The sequence below is a fragment of the Crotalus tigris genome, unplaced genomic scaffold, assembly GCF_016545835.1.
Source record: "Crotalus tigris isolate CLP2741 ecotype Arizona unplaced genomic scaffold, ASM1654583v1 scf7180000018777.2418813, whole genome shotgun sequence".
In the NCBI taxonomy this organism is placed as follows: Eukaryota; Metazoa; Chordata; class Lepidosauria; order Squamata; family Viperidae; genus Crotalus; species Crotalus tigris.
The window spans coordinates 988265-1007107 of record NW_024097195.1 but is presented as its reverse complement, the minus strand read 5'-3'; the positions used below and the strand labels follow the sequence as shown (position 1 = coordinate 1007107).

General features: G+C 36.7%; 2 protein-coding genes across 7 annotated transcripts in view; one reads left to right on the top strand and one right to left on the bottom strand.

Moving 5' to 3' along the window:
* Positions 1–5148, bottom strand: part of ELP4 (elongator acetyltransferase complex subunit 4) — a 141545-nt gene extending 136397 nt beyond the window's left edge. For all 3 annotated transcript variants that reach the window (XM_039355912.1, XM_039355914.1, XM_039355913.1), the window contains exon 1: positions 4935–5148. In XM_039355912.1, coding sequence (XP_039211846.1) covers positions 4935–5112 — 178 coding nt within the window. In that variant the 5' untranslated portion in view covers positions 5113–5148. The remainder of the gene's footprint in view (positions 1–4934) is intronic.
* Position 5149: 1 nt separating this feature from the next.
* Positions 5150–18843, top strand: part of IMMP1L (inner mitochondrial membrane peptidase subunit 1) — a 44298-nt gene continuing 30604 nt past the window's right edge. For 3 of the 4 annotated variants that reach the window (XR_005558239.1, XM_039355915.1, XM_039355917.1), the window contains exons 1-2: positions 5150–5280; positions 7640–7728. The gene's annotated coding sequence lies outside the window, so the exon portion shown is untranslated. The remainder of the gene's footprint in view (positions 5281–7639; positions 7729–18843) is intronic. The other variant, XM_039355916.1, reaches the window with a different exon arrangement.

Here is an 18843-nt window from a genome sequence, read left to right as displayed (position 1 = left end):
GTTAATAGATTGTTCCTAATCTCAGCCCTAGGAAGTAGGCAGTGGCAAAACACTTCTGAAAAGTCTTGCCAGGAAAGCTACAGTTGTTCAGGCAGTCTCTAAGAATCAGACACAACTGAAAGGAAGAAAGAAAAATGAAACTAAAAGTTATTTTAAAGGCAATAATTCTGCTTCCATTCTGAAAAAAATCATCTAGTAGAAGGACAAGGATACCTTTATTATATCCATATTACTTCTCTCTATTAACATAAAAATATCAACATTGTATATGTTATACATATATCATATGACATAAATGCATTTCTAATGCATTTGTTTACTTACAATATAATTCCCATTAAAATAGTATAGAAATATAGATACAACTTGGTATCATATAGTATTTCCTGCTCCATTCAGGTATCTACTTAACCATTCTACTTAATCATTTCCAGCAGGTGGACTTCAACCTACTGTTTGAAAGAGGAACACAATGTTCTAAGTAAGCACTTATATTGTTTAAAACATCTTCCCATAAATAATTATTTCCCAATTTTTAGCCTGAATCTTCTTTAATTTGAAACTATTGGTGAACATTTTGATCTAAGTTTTAATTCATAATAAATATACCGTACAACCTTTTGCAATGACACCCTTTTAGATATCTGTGGACTGCTGTCATACTTCTCCTCTGTCTTTCCTTTGCAAGACAAGATTTAATCAAATGTTTAATTGTTGCTCATATAGCTTGCTTTCAGCACCATTATCCTTCTGATATCTTGTCTTTGAATCCACTCCAGCTTTTCCATATCTCGTTCAAAACGTACTGCCAAAATAGGATAGAGTTCACCACCTCTACAGATAGTATAATGAAGTTATTATCTCTGATATACACAATACAAGGCTTTTGTTAATGCCCAAATATTCTATTGCATTACTTGTTCATATTCATATTCAATCCACAGGTGCTATATTTTTCTTATGAACAGTGTGATTAAACAGAACTAGTATCTGCCTGATTTGATCTGGCAGGACTGGCACACTGAGTTCCTTTGATTAAACAATGCCATCTATTGGGACCCTAGAAGTGCACCTTGTCTATAGCAGCACTTTTCATATGGAATAAAGATCCAAGATTCCAAGATCCCGATGACCTAATATCAGGTAATAGATGTTTCAAATGCCTTGAAGACTGATTCTTCACCCATACTTTTGGTAGAGTAAATGAAGCCCCCTTTGGTTTTTTCTTTCATTCTGTTCTGGATGTTGTTATCCTTGCCATCTTTTACTCTTTTATTTTTTTACCTATTATTGTATTTTTTTCTCGTTTTCATACTTTTACTTGTCAAGCATCCTGAGACTTTGGAAGGCATATAAATGTAATAAATAACTCTCCAATCTGGTACCAATGCATTTGATTTTTCTTATTTAGATGTAGCATCTACACTTACCAGAGCTTAAATCATCCTACCATATTGGCCCAGCATTCAGGTCTACTTATGAATTGATGAAGTTAACTTCCAAGGCAGTGGTTCTCAAACCACAACCTTGTAAAGAATAAAAAGAATATGTGTGTGCCAAATAAAAGTAAACAATAACATTTCTGCAATTCCGAAAGATGGCTAGGCCCACATCTCATAACTCATTCTAGGTTTTGCTCCCTGCCAGGCCTGTGCAAGCCTGCAATGGGATTGCCCAGAGAAAGCAGAAGAAAGTTCTGACAATGCTCCAGCTTTATTTATGCAACACGTAACAGTTTTTTTAACCTTGACTTACAATTCATTTAGTGACTGAAGTTACAAGGGCACTAAAAAGTGACTTATGACCCTTTTTCACATTTACAACTGTTGTAACATCCCCATGGTCACATGTGTTTACATTTGGATGCTAGACAGCTGTTTCATATTTATGATGGTTGCAGTGTCCCAGGGTCATGTGATCCCCTCTTTTGACTTTCTGACAAGCAAAATCAGTGGGGAAGCCAGATTCACTTAAAACCGTGTGACTAACTTAACGAGTGCATTGATTCACTTAAGACTGTGGCAAGAAAGATCGTAAAATGGGGCAAAACTCACTTAACAAATTTCTCATTTAGAAACATAATTTTTGGGCTTGTGGCTGTAAGCTGAGGACTACTTGTATTTCATCCCACCTTTACTTGTGATTCCTTGTTGGGGTCATGAGCAATGGTTTTAAAATTCCCAATTTAAGATATTTGTCAAATTTGTCCTAGTATCATAGGGCTGGAAGGGACCTTTGAGGTCTCCGAGTCCAACCCCTTGCCCAAGACAGGAGATCTTGTTTCATCCCTGTCAAATGGCTATCCAATTTCTACCTGAAGACCTCCAGTGATGAAGCATCCACAACTCCAGGAAGACCCACAAATACAAATTGACACAATTATTGATAGCGGGTTTCCATTTTGATTTTGTCTACAGCAGGGATGGCGAACCTATGGCACGCATGCCAGAGGTGGCACTTGGAGTCCTCTCTGTGGGCACGTGTGCTGTCGCCCCAACCCTGCCTCCCCATGCTCTCACCAGCAGCCCCCCCCCCAGAAAGTCATCCCCAGGCGTGGCCCATGTGGAGCAGCGTAGCTAAGGACATGGCAGCCGGGCAGCAGGGACAAGACTCCACCCTTGCGCCCCTTCACGTGCAGTTGATGGTGTGGGGTGTGGGCGGAGGGCATGGCTGCCATGGTGCTGCAGGGCCACCTGGGCGATCTGCTGTGCCGGGCCATGGAGGCAGTGGGCGGGGGGGGGGGCGGAACAGGCGGTGGAGCTGGGGCATGGTGGTTTTGGGGTACTTGGTCTCTAAAAGGTTCACTATCACTGGTCTACAGCAACAGCAACAACCAGCTGTCATTATCCTCCACCACTACCTTTCCTTTGAAAAGTCTTCCTATGGAAATGGCTTGGGATGAAACTGAGAATCTATAAAACTGTAGAGCTAATTGAAGAAGAAAAAGGTGGCATACGAAAGTTTCTGATTTATTTATTTCAGTTTTACAGAATCAGGATTAAAATTGGTGCATATTTTGTTATTGCTGAATGTGTTGTTTCTTATTGTTGGATGTACATCAACATTTGATATTTTTAACTTGATATCATGTGCAAATCTAGTTACCATCACTTCTATTCCAGCTTCTGGTATAATTTATAAACAGTAAGTGTAAAAGCCTTGTTGATTGCATCCATGTCAATGCAAAAACATCTAGGAGCTTCATGATGAGGTTGTTCAACTAGCTGCAAATTAACCAAACTGCATTATCATTTTAGACCACATTTGTTCATCTTCTTCATCAAAATAGGAGACATCTTGTCTAATCCTTTACTGAAATCAAGGTACACTGTACTACTTCGGATTTCTTTACCGGGCGGGGTGTTAGACCAGCTGATCTCCAAGGAACCTCCCAATTCTTAGATTCTATAACTGTATATCCATAGCATTCCTTTCATAAAAGTATTCTTGTCTAGCACTTATTGAGGAACCCATGTGGAAGCATGTTATATTTTCAAACTTAAGCACATATTACATTTCAAAGATACTATAATTTATTGCATTTTAAACAATTTTATATTTAAATAAGAATGAGCAGGATTTTAACAAGAGCTTCAACAGAATTCTTAAAAATTCTGCAATGTATGGGATACTGTATATTTCTAGGTAGAAGTTATACTGTTAAATATAATATAAATACATTATTGTATTTATGTAAAAAACTTTCGAAGTATCTTCTATTAACTCCTCTACCCCCCAATTAGGCATTTCACTTTCTCAGGCATTTAGTTTTAGCCAAATTAACGTTTAAGTTGATCTTCAGAAAACTCTGTTATGAAGCAAGAAGCATTATCTTTCTGGAGTCTGTAAAATAGACATAGAAATTAAATCATCTTCTGGTTTATGAGACATTTTACTCTCCAATTGCAGCCATCCCAAACCCATGAGTTACAAAATTCTGATACAGAACATATAAGTTGAGTCAAGGCTCTGGGTTGAGACTGATATACAGGCAGTCCTCAATTTCTGACCACAATTGAGTCCAAAATTCTGTTGTTAAATGAGACATTTGTTAAGTGAATTTTGCCCCATTTTGTATTTCCTGCCACAAGTTAAATGAAATCAATGCAGCTGGTAAGTTAGTAATCCAGTTGTTAAGTAAATCTGGCTTCCCCATTGACTTTTCTTATCAGAAGGTTGCAAAAGGTGATCATATGATCCCAGGACACTGCAATGGTCATTAGTACAAACCAGTTGCCAAGCATCTGAATTTTGATCACATGATCATGGAGATTCTACAAAGGTTGTAGCTGTGAAAAATGGCCATGTCACTTTTTCAGTGCCATTGTAACTTTGAATGGTCACTAAATGAACTGTGGTAAGTCAAGGACTAGTTGCACACTACACCAACCATGTGAAATTCAAAATATGCAAAACATAGTACTGCCTGGAACAACTCAACAGGTTTACTTGTTTTAAATCACAAGCCTCAGGTTACACACAAGTCTAGTACTAAAGAATCCACACAGAGCCACAATGTGAAGTAACTGCTGCACATATCGTTTAAAAGCAGAGAGAGAAGGCAGACGAGGACTGCATTTGGGTTCTGATTCTTGCATGCCCCTTACAAGACACAACTTTTTTTTTTTTTTTTTACAAAGGCAACCTCTCCGTTCTCCAAATTCAGAAGTTTTCTCCGGAGCTACTGCTCCGGCGAGGAATCCGGGCGTGCAAATGCATCGGTTCCCCAACCCATCCCGAAGAAACAGGGAGCGTTGGGATTCGCCCCGCAGGAGGGACTACCTTCCCACGCGGAGGATTCAGGAGCCGCTTCCTGCTCTTTCCTCTCTCACGCCTCTTAAGTTGCTTGACTACCTTGCAGCAGGCAAAGCAAAGACCGAAGGGGCGGGGAAAAGGGAGCTACAAAAATATTGGGCAGCGCCGTTAGCACCAACCTAAAACAGAGTCCAGAGAAGGGACGCCGCTGGAAACCAGGAGCTGACCGTGTCGCACCGACGGTCGGGTTCCTGGCAGAACGGCCAAGCGGCCCCCTCCGCTCTCCGGCACTTTCCTTTGGAAACTCGTCGTAGACCTTTCCCTCCGCGCCAGTCCTTCGGTCGCCAAGTCCGCCATCTTAGTTTCTGCTCAGTTGACAGGAAAGAGATGAACGCGGGGGAGGCGTGTCGTGCACCACTCGCCGAGCCAATGGGAAGAGCGATTGTTGGCAGGCAGAGACGCTTCCTTTAGAGCAGGTGAAAAGAGAGCAGTCTCCAGCCCTCCACCAGACTGTGGTGCCGAAAGGTGAGTGGGTATCTAGCTGTAAAAAAAAGGAGACCGAAACATTCTTTTGGGCCGTGATAAGAACGGCAAGCTGTAATTCGGTTCTGCTGGGGAGAACGTAAGGAAGGGTTTTTTTTTTTTATTTTTACTTCTGCGACGAAGCGTTCTTCCTCCCGTGTTTACGGCCAGGGACCCTTCTAGGGTGGTCGGTTGTAACGGAATAAAAATTCGCCACACTTGACTACGAGGCAGAGTTATTCCGTCCCTATGGATGGCGAGTTGTTGAGAGAACTTAATTGCAAAGCTGAATCGTATATGTACTTTATCTGAGAATAAAGAGGCATGCATGGGATGGGGCAGCCCGGCGGTAATCGAAAGCCTTGTTAAAAAGAACCGAAGCTTTGAAAAAAAATTTTTTTATATACAAATGAGAATACTAGCAAAGTCAATTTAGAATATATTAGGGGACTAGGTTGCAAAATCTCTGCAGAGATTTCTTTGAGGTTAAGGGCGTTGAGTACCAAGACTGCAAAATAATAATAATAAAAAAAACCAGCCTATCATTCTGCCACAGCAGCCTTGAATGATTGTTTTTTTGCTACGTATCCGTATACACCTTATACACTTCCAGTTGTTTCATATGGCAGGCGAACTTTTAATGAACTGGTAACGGGCGGTAGGCTGTTGCTATATTGATATCTTCTTTGCCAAAAAAAAGAGAATGAGCTGGTTTGGACCACTACAGGGAGGGAAAAAAAGAATTTTATTTATCAAGCGCCGCTTTGTTTAAACAGGCATTCTAATGTGTGTATAAGAAATGTACTGCTTCTCAATTGAAAAACTGTTTCTGGCCTCTCAGGTAGTAATCTGCTAATGAAGTCATTCTATAGTTAAAGTGACTAGAAATTGGAACTTTGTAAGCAAAACTGTTTCTTATGATCTTAATATACTTTTATGGAATAATATTTTATTTACAAAATAAAGTTGTCAATTGGGTTTGAGTTATTGTTAATTTCAAGTAGGCATTCACAAATTATGCTGCTAGTGTGTGTGTGTGTGTGTGTGTGTGTATGTATATGTAATTACACACATTATCATAGCTACCCATAGCAAAATATGTGTATTTGTTGATCCTCTATAATATCCTTTGTCTGCTTTGCTTTACCTTATATAAAAGGGATATCACAGCAGAATATACTAAATGACATTTAACCCATCTGTGCACCCTCACAACTTTTATTTTAAGCTGACAGCAATTGAAGTAGAACAAGGAATATTGTAGTGATCTATTTTATTATATTAAACATGATTTTTCTTCAAGAAAAAAGTTCTCAAGTTGTGATACATCAGCCAAATAAGAGCTATAGTTTTCATCTGGACCATCATATCTTAAAATATTAATACATATGTTTAAGTCTTATCTTTGATATTGTCTATGATATCTGTAACTAATGGAAGGTGTTGCTTAAACTTTCCTGATGAAATTATGTTTGAAGACTAACATAGCATATATCTGTTTATTCATAGTATGTATCCATAGATTTATCCATGGGTTTATCCATAGTATGCATCCATGAATTTATCCATAGTATGTATTCCTAACATGTATTGCACCTCAGCAGTTTGCTAGTCCTGGTCTTTTCTGATGGGTAGAAAAGTATCTTTGTGCATGGTTTGCTGGATAGCATCACTGATTTTTTTTAACAAAACAAATTGTAGTACAGTTGGCATACAATGGGCTGATTGGTATCTGGTAGGGTACATTACTTCTACTGAGGAATAACTGGAAAGAAATATACCAGAGATCTTCAGTTTGCCTATATATGATTAGGAATGAGCACTGAGAATATATATATATTCTCAGTGCTCATTCCTAATCATAGAAGCATAAGAAATTTTTATATACAAATCAGATATTCCAGTTTGCACAAATTATGAAGTATATCCCTTTTATCTGTATAACTCATTTCATTTAAGCATCATTAGTTTTCAGCAAATACCTTATTGCATTAAAATTATAGAAACATCAGATAATCTTATTATCTTAAATATTTAAAAAGCAGTTTATTCTTGTGTCTTTATACACTAATCACAATTTTATATAAATGTACAAAGTTCACTGCTGAAGATTTAGAAAATATCTCAATCTGAAACAGGATTTTTAATGAATCCATAAAATTCAGCTTACTTATCACAAGTTGTACAAGTCTGATGGTTTAGCAATTCTTATACAGGTTTATTTCACTAATAGGGAGTAACATGTATTTTTATCAAGTTTGTATCTAACAGATATAAAGTCAGTTTAACTAACTAACTGTGGCTATGGAATACATTCAGATAGGCCTTTCTGTAAACCTCTCTAAACTCTTTCCAAAAACAGAATGGGCAGCTTTATTTTCTGGAAGCCACTTTGCAATGGCAATGCTTAGAAGAATCTAGGATGTTTCAAGAAACTGAAAGTGCTATGTGGTGAGTGACCGATTCCTCTCTCTTTCCATTAAGAATTGAATAAACTTACCTCACTCTGGAATTTGCTCTACAGTAGCAGGACTGCTGTCATATAACAATTTTCTTCCAAATTTTAGGCTTGCTTTGATAGCTGCTTTTTTATTTTGCTTTCAGATATGTGTGGAAACATGAGGAAGAAAAGAAAGATGTTCCACATGCCATAGATTATAGATCCCTGTGACTTTTTCCAGGGTGAATGTGCCCTTAAATAAATATTTCCTAAACCTGTTACAGTATTAGAATTTGCTTCCGGCTTCTTTGTGCAAATTAAGATTGTAAGGGTATGCTCACATGGAACTCTGCTACCTTATGATTAAATAGTAGGTTTTAAAGATGGAAAGTTTAGATAGAAACTGTAGTTTTGACATACCTCTTTAATATTCTTTGGAAGTTGCTGTGCTTAAAACCATTTTTCCCTCTGTAAGTTATGACTCTGCAAAGAAATATCTATGTAGTAATTTGAAATTCCAAATATTCTTAAATGCAGATTAGAGTAGCTTTAGTTAGCGGAACTCAAATTCTGGTAGAGGGCTCTCTATCTCTTCAGAAATTCAGTTGTTTCTGTAATGAAGCCTGAGAATTTATTATTCAGACAAATAGAATCTGTCTATATATCTATACAGGGAAAGTATATTAAGATCCTGTCCCTGAAAATATTCAAGGGGATATGAAATCCTTCTTTGTAATGGCTTTGTAATGGCTCCTACATTATGGAACTTCTCACCTCCAGAATTATGTTTGGCATCCCTCCTTTTGATCTTCTGCAAAGTGATAGAACATTGTGCTGTTTAAACAGGCATTAGAAGGATCATTGTTGTGGAATGATTTTATGATCAGACAGCTATGTCTCTTCTTTAATCCTTATTGTTTTTGATTGGTTGTTGTTGATGTTTTTAATTTTTATTGTAAATTGCCAAGAATTCTCCAGAGAGGGTAGTATAGAAATGCTTGTAATAAAAAATAAACTTCCAGTTCTGCCATTTTTTTCTGTATTATTTTTAGAAAGGGGACCTAGTTACTCCCATTTTATAAAATGCCATAAGTCATATAGAGGGCATTCAATAATATTAATAGTTGTAATAGTTCAACATACACAATGTATTTTTCCCAATTCAATATGCATAGGATTACAGCCAAAAAATTGTAGAATTATAGCTTAGGAAATGATAGATCCTTAGCCTTGATCTAGCACACTTGTGTACAGCTGTATACTCTGATATTATAATAATGCTTCTTCAGACCTAATTTTCTTCAATGTCACATTAGTTGAATAATAGCACATTATACAGAAAGTTGCTTCATCAATGTGAAAGTTAAGGCTGCAGCTTTATTTTATTATAAATAATGGCTCCTTGAATAATACATACATTTATGTAAATAACATCAGTTTCATTATTATGGTTCCACTCCGTTGCAAATATACGTAAGTATTGTGTATGATGAAAATTAGGCTACAATTTACTATGGAAAGTTAAAGTTCCCTGGACACATATGATAGCTTTCATTTCATTGCTAGGACTATGGATTTCAGCCATATTGTACAAAGAATAGATGGTATTATGGAGATGGGTCTTTCTGGGAATCTTCCCAGAGAATAACAGAGAGCATACATTAAAATAATTATTGCTAAGTGTTAAAAGCTGCCTGAATTTTAAAAAGGAACATAAAAGGAAATGCATACTGTTATTACCAGGATTTTAATAATAGAATAATTGAATATTCATATCTGATTGAAACAAGAGTAGAAAGTTAAAATTTTGGTGTTGAAAAATATCTTGTAAGAATTGGTGCTTTTCAGAATAGATTGGATTCTAGCCAAGGATAACGTAATTAACTTTTCTAGAGGCTAATACTAACTGAAAGTCCAACAGTTTTAGGTTACCCATAATTGAGGTCCTTTACATTCAGTGAAATTTATTTCTGAATGGATGTAATAATTTGTTATTTCTCTATAGGGTGGTTAAGAACATAAAATTACTCCTCAATTCATTGTTATAGAAACTTCAAGTATTTAACTTGGAAATGAAAAAAAGATAATTTGAATATTCAGATTATGAAATCATTGTTGAGGAAAATTGAGGAAATATGACATGATATGACATAGTGGTGACCTCCTTTGCTTTATATTAAAGCATATTAGTTAATGTTAAAGAATTTCTCGATTATCTGGTCATCAATCAGATAATTTGGTCAAAATTCACCAAAGAAATATGAATGTTAATGGATTCTGTTTTTATTTGCAGTAGCCAAATTGCTGTCTGATTCCAGCGGAGTTTAGCATAAGATTTCTTAGAATTTTTTCAATTGTTCTTTGTTAGTAATTGCATAGTTTTAAGCTGTTCTTTTAACATACAGGTATTAGCTACTTAAAACAGAGTGTATAATAACTGATAGGAGTGTACATTGATGCTTTTCCTGTTAATCCCAGGACCTTGATATTCCTTTATAGTATATATACATGGAAATAAGCACCATCAGACAGGTTTCAGTTATTATATAATAACAAAACATCTGTGACTTTTTAACCAAGATGAAAAGTGGCTTTTTATTCTAAGTTAGCCCATTTGATGACAAGTTTTCCCCTTATGATGCTGCATTTCAGAAAATAGAAGGTTACAAAGTGAGAGTTTTAGTACTATATAGATTAGTGTGTTCTTTGTATTCAAATCCTTAAAAAGAACAATTGACAAATCAACACATCCCCAAGGCCTTCTGGAAAAAATATTGCAGCCTTAACTTCAATTATTCTGAATTGAATAACAGCAAAAATAGGATTTATTCTTTTGTTTAAGAAGATATATTTAGAAAATATACACTACTTGACTCGTTTAGATCACATCTCAGAGCATCCCAAAGTTACTAATAAATTACAAAATTTAAAATAACAGAAAACATTTAAATGCATTATAAAGTCATTTGATTGATTTAATTACATAAAATACTCAAAATTTCAAATCAATTTCATTTTTGGAGTTGTCCTAGCCCACATTAGTGTTATGGCTCCATCCACTTTTTTTGAAGTAGTTTCAAGGATAAAATGTATCCTTTTCAATTAAAATGTTTGTATATCCTTGATGTATAAGATTTTAGCTAAAATATTCTGGACTTCACCTTGCAAGATTTCCAGAACAGATTTTATATATGTGGTACAATTTAATAAAATATAATTAAAACCAAAACCTAGATCCCATACTTTTTCTATACTTGTTTTCCTACTCATGATTTTTAGAAAGGGAAGTAGAAATTTATCACTGTAAATTATTTCTATTGCAAATGAAATTTACCTCTCCAATGTAACACATATAATTTTATTTTTTTATAAGGCAAAATGCTGGCTTGAATTTTGATTTGTTCTTGCAGAAGTAGTAGTTATTTCTTATAAAAAATAGTCTCTTTACACATTATTTTGTATCCTGTCCCATTTGTTATTTGGAGGGGCTCTTTGTTATACAAGGAAGGAAAAAGTAGAAGACCTCTGTTCATTGAAGAGCCTTTGGAGCAGATTATGTGCAAGAGAGGAGGTTATAAGAAAGAAATGTTTTGCATAGTCCATTTGCATAATTTTAAATGAAGGCTTGTAAATGAAAATATTTTAGGATGCAAGTTTGCGAAATTGAAGAATCCTATGTGTAAGAGATTGTTCATTAATTTTTATCTCCCAATTGCAAATATGATAGGAGAAAAGATAAGTGTTTGGAAATCAGAGCAGGATAAATAGGAAAAGAATATAATTACTAGGGTGTAGATCAAAAACACTCCGTGAAGTGAGTGAAGTGATGATTCTTTGAATTTGTTGCTCTGAATGTCAAGGATGCTACTTCTCAGTCTTCTTAGCATGTATGGACATAAAGCATTTCTGGATTGCACTGAGCACTAATAATTATTTCAATTATAGATGCCTCAGCTTAATTACTATAGAAAATTGGGATAAGAGGTTGTTCCAAAGGCTTCTGAAAGGGTTGAATATTGAATAGAGATTTGTGGGTCATAATTTCAATATTTATTTATAAAGTTATTGTTCAAATTTCAATTCCTATCTATTTTAGCCAAAGACGCAGGTTGCATTTGTGTTTCGTGTGCAGCTGACTGAAAATAAGAAACATCTGTGAATCCTGTTTCACTTCTTCATTTACATTTTGAAAATCTGTGGAAAGGGTCACTAGTGCTTCAGATTAGCATTTCATTAATTGTGACCCTTATTTGCTTCATGGTCTTTGGTTATGCTATCTTTCAAAACTTTAAACACGTATGAGAAGAGTCAAATTCTATTTGAATCTTAATTTTTTGGAGATTGTAATTTAGTCATGTCATTGAGGATTGCTGCAATAAATTTTCTTTTCCTTTGCATGTACTTTCTGATTTCATAAATGTTTCTTAAAAATTATGCAAAGATACTTTGCAACTTTTTAGTTAGACCTATAGTATTTAAACATAAACGACTAGTAAAAATATTAATTGCACTTCATTTGCTTCATAACAAGCTTGATCTTTTAAGAACAGAAATACTAACTCTGATTTTATTTATTTATTCATTCATTCATTCATTCATTCATTCATTCATTCATTCATTCGATATGTTGCCCGTCTTGCAGATTGAGGTGACTCTTGAGCGGCTTACAGTGTAATAAAACATACAGATATAAAAACAATTATAAATATTTTATATACTTGTGCCTGACATTCTTAGCTATACCATTTTTCTCAGTTTTACTCTTTAAAAAAGGTTTAATAATAGTTTTGCTGCCATTTTATTTCATTCAGATAAAACTAGAATAAATAATAGACATTGCAGTTAGTTTTGTATTAGTGACACAAAACATTAGCATTGAGTTCACAATGCATGGTATCACTTTTATGCCATTGAACAAGTTTAGCAGCATGGACAGAGTAATCATTATATTACTTGGCTGTCATCCACTGAACAGAAACTGGAGATCAAAAGGTGATTTTCTCTAGCTCCAGGATGGCCTTTTTTGTTTCAAGCCCTCATCTAGGAGGCCATGATGTGTTATCATATGGAACGTGGGCTTTTCTGTAATCTGCTTAGCTGCACTGCAGTTTGAATTTTCATTCTGTGTTTGAGTAATTTATAATTTTAATGAGACCATGGCTCTTGTGGGCTTTGAAATATATTAAAAGCTCTTTTGTGCATATGCTTTTGTTCTTGCTTAATAGGCTCAGTGTATTTAAACCTGATGAATTTTTATTCATGGATTTAGATGTCTGGGGATTAACTGAGGCCGAATATCACAGCATTCATCTATTTATGTTTGGAAACTGAATTGTTATTACTTATTCAAAAATATAGTAAAGTGGAATTTAGTAGTAAATTGTCACATAAATGTACCTGTTAATTGTCACATAAATGCATCTGCTTTGTGTGTATGTCTACTATTACTCTAAACATTCCATGTTTTACTGAATAAGTAAATTCCATTAAATTTTGTTATCTTCGGAGCTTCTTCCAAGAAACAATATATAGACCAAAAGACACTTGGTACAAGATGCTTTATTAACATTCAGGGAAAGCCAACAGAGAAATAGCATTTGTGATGCCAATTCAGGGTCAGTATATATTTCAATATTTCCCAGAATTCCTGATGCCTAGATTTTGCATTGATTGAAGATACTTGTAAACAGTCACTGCTTGGTCAAAAAAATTCTGCAACACTATATCTGATTTGATCCTGATTGGTAGATCATTCAGGGTGTATATAGGAACTTTTTCTTAGAGCTATGGCAAGCATTTTAAAGAGTTGTTTCAAAATATGTATGAGTGTGAATGAATGAATGAATGAATAAATAAAATATGTACGAGTGTAAAAGAATGAATAAATAAATAAATAAATAAATAAAATCAGAGTTAGTATTTCTGTTCTTAAAGGATCAACTCTTTAAAGGAGCTTGGACCACTGTTTTAAATGCTTCCCTAGCTATCTGGACATACAAGATACTATGCATTCTCTAACTTGCTCTTCTTCAAATTGAGGTGTTTGAGTTAGTTTCAGGCGTGAGTGATTTCTGAATAATTTAGATTGTGGGAATTTTAATTATAAAAAGAGCTATTCAATAGCACTGCCAAGAACCATATTCCTTGAAGAATTTTTCGAAATAATAGTATAAGAAAAGTAATTCCAGAATAAAAATGGTACCTCTCTCCCTGCCCCCCTCCACAAATGAAAGTACAGTGTTTTTAGAATTACAGATTTCTGAGTTTCTGCCTTCTCAGTTATTTTCATTTGGAAAATAATTATGTCTTTTAGATAATGTTAACTACATTCTTAGTGATACTGTAGTAATAATATGGATTCATTTACATTGTAAGAATTTTAGGAAGCAATACAAAAACAAAACTATTGAAGCCAACATACCATAATAAAAATCCTATTCATTAGCAGCTATTAAAATATAGTTTACTTTCGAGGAGGATGTAATTTTGCTTCCCAAAAACATTTAGTAAATTCCTCAGGAAATTTTTGTATCTCTTCGTCTTTTGAAGGCAATATGGGTTAACGCAGTGATGGCGAATCTTTTAGAGACTGAGTGCCCAACTGCAACCCAAAACCCACTTATGCATCATCGAGTGCCGGGTGGGTGTGGCCCATTGGCTGGGTGTGGCCCATTGGCTGGGTGTGGCCAATTGGCTGGGCATGGCCAATTGGGTGGGCGTGGCTGCAGTGGTAACGGGAGACTGGGTGGGACTAAAAAGTTCAATCAATCAATTCCAACTTTGCAAGATCTTTTTTTTTCTGCGAGAAGTTGAAATTGACTGATTGACCTTTTTTTTTTTTTTGCACACGGCGGCGGAGGCCTAAAGCAAAAAGGTTTTATAAAACCCAGCTGAAGGTCTAGGACTGGGACTGGGTGATTGGCGCATGTGCCCACAGAGAGGGCTCTGAGTGCCGCCTCTGGCACCCGTGCCATAGGTTCGCCACCACTGAGTTAACGTTTTATCTTTAGATATAAATTCAGCCTTCCCCCTCCCCCCTTTTTTGTGCCTCAAAGTTAATGTTGACTCATGGTAATTGCGTAGAACAGGGGTCCCCAACCCCTGGGCTGTGGCCCATTATTGGGCCGTGAGCTGTTTGGAACTGGGCTGCAGAAGCGGAAGAGAGCGTGCATGTGTGCATTTCCACTTGCGCGAGCATGCTCCATTTATGCAAATGGTGGGCATATGTAACTGCAGCTCACACAACTGGAACTGCATGTATGCTTGCTGGCCACTTACGTGGAACCATTTCCTTCCCTTGCCCCCCCCCCCAGTCCGCAAAGCTGGAAAGATTGGGGAACTGTGCCCTAGAAAAGTCTCTGAAGTTTTCTTGACAACATTTTTGGAAGTGGTTTGCCATTGCCTCCTTCCTAAGACTGAGAGAGAGTGACTGGCCCAAAGTTATCCACCTGACTTAGTGCCTAAGGCAGGATTAGAATTTACAGTCTCCCAGTTTCTAGCCTGGTGCCTTAATCACTACATCAAACTGACCTTCTAAATTCAGCCTATTAGGACTTAATGATAGTAATAAACATTCAGTTTTAGTAACTATATATGGAACAGTTTTTCTGGTTTTCTTTGCATATTTTTTTGCTTATAAATTCCAGAATTCAGTTTTATATCCCTTACAAAAGTTTTAGATGTTTGCAAAAATATAATTCCTGTGAATATTAAAATGGAATAATAGATACAGCTATGTCTGCCATTGGTTTCAGTTGAAATTTATTTTAAAAATGGACTTTATTAGAAATATGGAGTTATTCTAAGGAGAACAACCTACCTAAATTATTCGTAATCAGTAAGATGCTTGGTAAATCTCAATGTTCACAGAAAATCTGAGCAAGACATGATTAATAGGTTAAATTCATATTGATTACACACACACACACACACACACACATATATATATATATATAATAGATGTATTCATTTTGTTCTGTTATCATGTCAGAATAAGATTCTTGTATTGTTTATTTGTTGAACTGGAGCAGACTTTTGGATGCATAAATAATTTTCTGCATGGATTTCTTTTTGGGGACACACAGTTGACATGCACTGTCAGTTGTAATCCAAGATTATAGCAAACAAGATGTGTATTTCACTTAGAAAATGCTTTTGTTTTAGGAACTAACAATAAAAAGGAATAATGGTTGTACTATCCTCAGAGGACCTGTCAATGAAAGATGTAATGGGGATTTAGGAATCTGGAAATGGCCAACTAATTTATGTGAATCCATTTTACTTCAAGTAAAAGGCAAAGCTCTATTCCGTCTGCACTGCATATTGCAGAGCACAAGCTGTCTATAGAAAACCAGGTGGCTGCATATGGATAGTCCCTTGATATCATTCACTTGCTGTGTAATCTTATTATGCAAAGTTCTAATCTTCACCTAGAATGAATGCCTCTGGGTCAGATATAGTCATATCAGGGTTTTTAAGGTCATGTTTTGTGATCCTTAGCTTATTCTTCTAAGTAGGACTGGGAATTAAAGGGTATTCCCCAGACACTAGCAGAAATAGACAGCAGAACCTGCTGCCTTTTTGGAAGATAGGACCAACATGAGGTCCCTGGTAGGATTAAACTAGATTTGTAGCTGTAGGATTTTTTAACAGATGTATTATTGGACAGGGAATAGGGGCCACCAGCACAGCGAAATTGGATCAAGATTGACATTCTCGGGGAGTCTGCTGGCTGCTAAAATAGCAGCTGCATGTGGATTTGACTTCTTTCAGGTGAAGCGACTTCCAGTCATTTGGAAAGGATGGGATGAAAAGGAACCTTGGTGATAATTTTGATGTCTGCAAGATTTAGTACCAGTGTAATGAGATTATCGCTAACACCTTCACTACAGAAAAAGCCACCTGGCGTTATAACTGGCAGCAACTCTGAACTAATCCTTTCCCATCTCTTGGATGTAATTCATGGAGTTCACAGCGATTTCTCTCCTAGCTGTGATTAATTTTATAAACCGGGGGGGGGGGGTGGTGTTTGTGAATCAGGTAATGAAGAAGCACAAAGATATACTTATATGTTATATTGCTCCAGAATTACAATGTAGCTAAAATATGTGTTGTACAACAAAAACCTCAACATTTTGAGAATACCTTTCCTGAAGTATTTTATCTATGTGATAAAGACTGGATAGTGAGATAGAACATAACAGGAAATTGTCTTCAGTAATTTTTAATTACCAAGGATTTCAGTTATAGGGAAAAAGGTCTTTGCGTGTACAAATTGCCATATTGCACAACTGTTCTCAGAGATGAGAGATGAGAACAGTTCTGTGGTATGGAAAATATAGTGGACGTGTCATTTGAATGGTATTACAACTAAAGGTAAACTTCTGAGTTAATATGAACTCATATCTGAGTAGTCCAGACACATTTTGGGATTTTTTTTATGCCAGTTAATATTTGTGGAAGGCACTTAATAAATGTATTAAGCTATCTGTAAGTAGGTGATTTATTGTTCAGTTAATAAATTAATACCATTTTATAATAAGAGTATGAAGATTTTTTTTACAAGAAAATGTTAACATTGGTTTGCTAATTTAAATCCACAAGTACTGTAGTTAAAAGTTTATCTTAATACAGTTTGTTTAGAACCCCAAAACTATTTCAGTTGTTAGGATTCTATCAATTGAAAGAGTGCAAACTATGCAACACAGCATTTTTTTTCTGACTTGATTTTCTGAATTAGCATTCACGAGTGCAAAGATTTAACACTACACAATCTTTTCTTGAATGATAAAAAAGAATTCAGTTACATTGATAAATTAATTTATAGTACATAGAGTTCTAACTACAAACACATCAAAGCTGATATGAGTGTTTCTTCCAGAAGATTTCCCAGCGTTTTGAAGCAGATTTGAAAAGAGAACTAAAAAGTTTCCATCTGATATTATTCAAGCTTCTGGTGCTTGTGCAGAACTAGTTTTACTGACATTATGATCCTTTGCATGGAATTTTCTTCACAATGATACAGAAATGGTTTTTCATTATTTTCTCTGAGAACTTTTAAAAAACTTCCCAATCTAGCATAGAGTTCTTGTAATTTCTCATGCATGTACTAACAGGATCTCACTGTATTGCAGTAATGTACAAAACACTCTTCTTCCTGTGATTTTCCATCTTATTGTGCAACAGATATAATAAATTCATTGCTCTTTTCATTCTTCTATATCAGCGGTTCTCAACCTATGGGTCGAGACCCTTTTGGGGGTCGCACAAGCCTTTCACAGGGGTCGCCTAAGACCATTGGAAAACACATATTTAGGGCTTCTCAACCACTTTCTCTCACTCCCCCCCTCTGCTCCACCTCACTTGTTTGTGGATAATATGCTGCTTGGCGGCAGTGTGCATGAACTCTACCAAATGTGCCCTGGAGGGGGCGCATGAAGAGTGCAGGCGCAGAGCAAGGCCCGGCCCTCCCCAGAGACTCATTGTGCAGCAACCGGATTGACTTCTTCTCGTGCACGCAGGTCAGCGAAGGGGAGGCCGCCGCATCACCTAACTCCTGCGCCCGTCAGCTGGCAACCCCCGAACTTGCGCTTGTCAGCCGGGAGGTCTGGCGACGGTCGCCGGTCTCCTTTGCCACCCCGCCCATCCTCGACTCCTCCTTTGCCCGTTCATGTCGAGCCCGCCGGGGCTTGACAGGGAGAGAGGGAGGGAAGGAGGAAGGGACTCCTCCTCCTCTCCTAAGCTTCAAAGCACGATCGACTTCCCAAGGGCACCACAATCCTCATGAAAGCGGGGGGGGGGAGAAGCAAAGGGGGTGAGAAAGCTCGTGGCGGGCACCTGTCAGCATTGGTGATGAGAAATTCCCCACAAACCCATGGAAGAGGTGGAGAAAAGGAGTCCCCTTTGGGAGGAAACCGGCACCTTCTTCTCCTTGGCTTTGCGCTCTTCTGTTTCTCGGCAGCCAGGCTGGCAAGCCTCTCCTGGCTGGAACTTCCTTTCCTTCGCCTCCCTCTTTGTCCCTCCTTCCCTCCCTCTCTCCCCTTGTCCCTTCCATCCTTCCTTCTTTCCTTCCTTCCTTCCTTCCTTCCTTCCTTCCTTCCTTCCTTCGCCTCGCTCTTTGTCCCTCT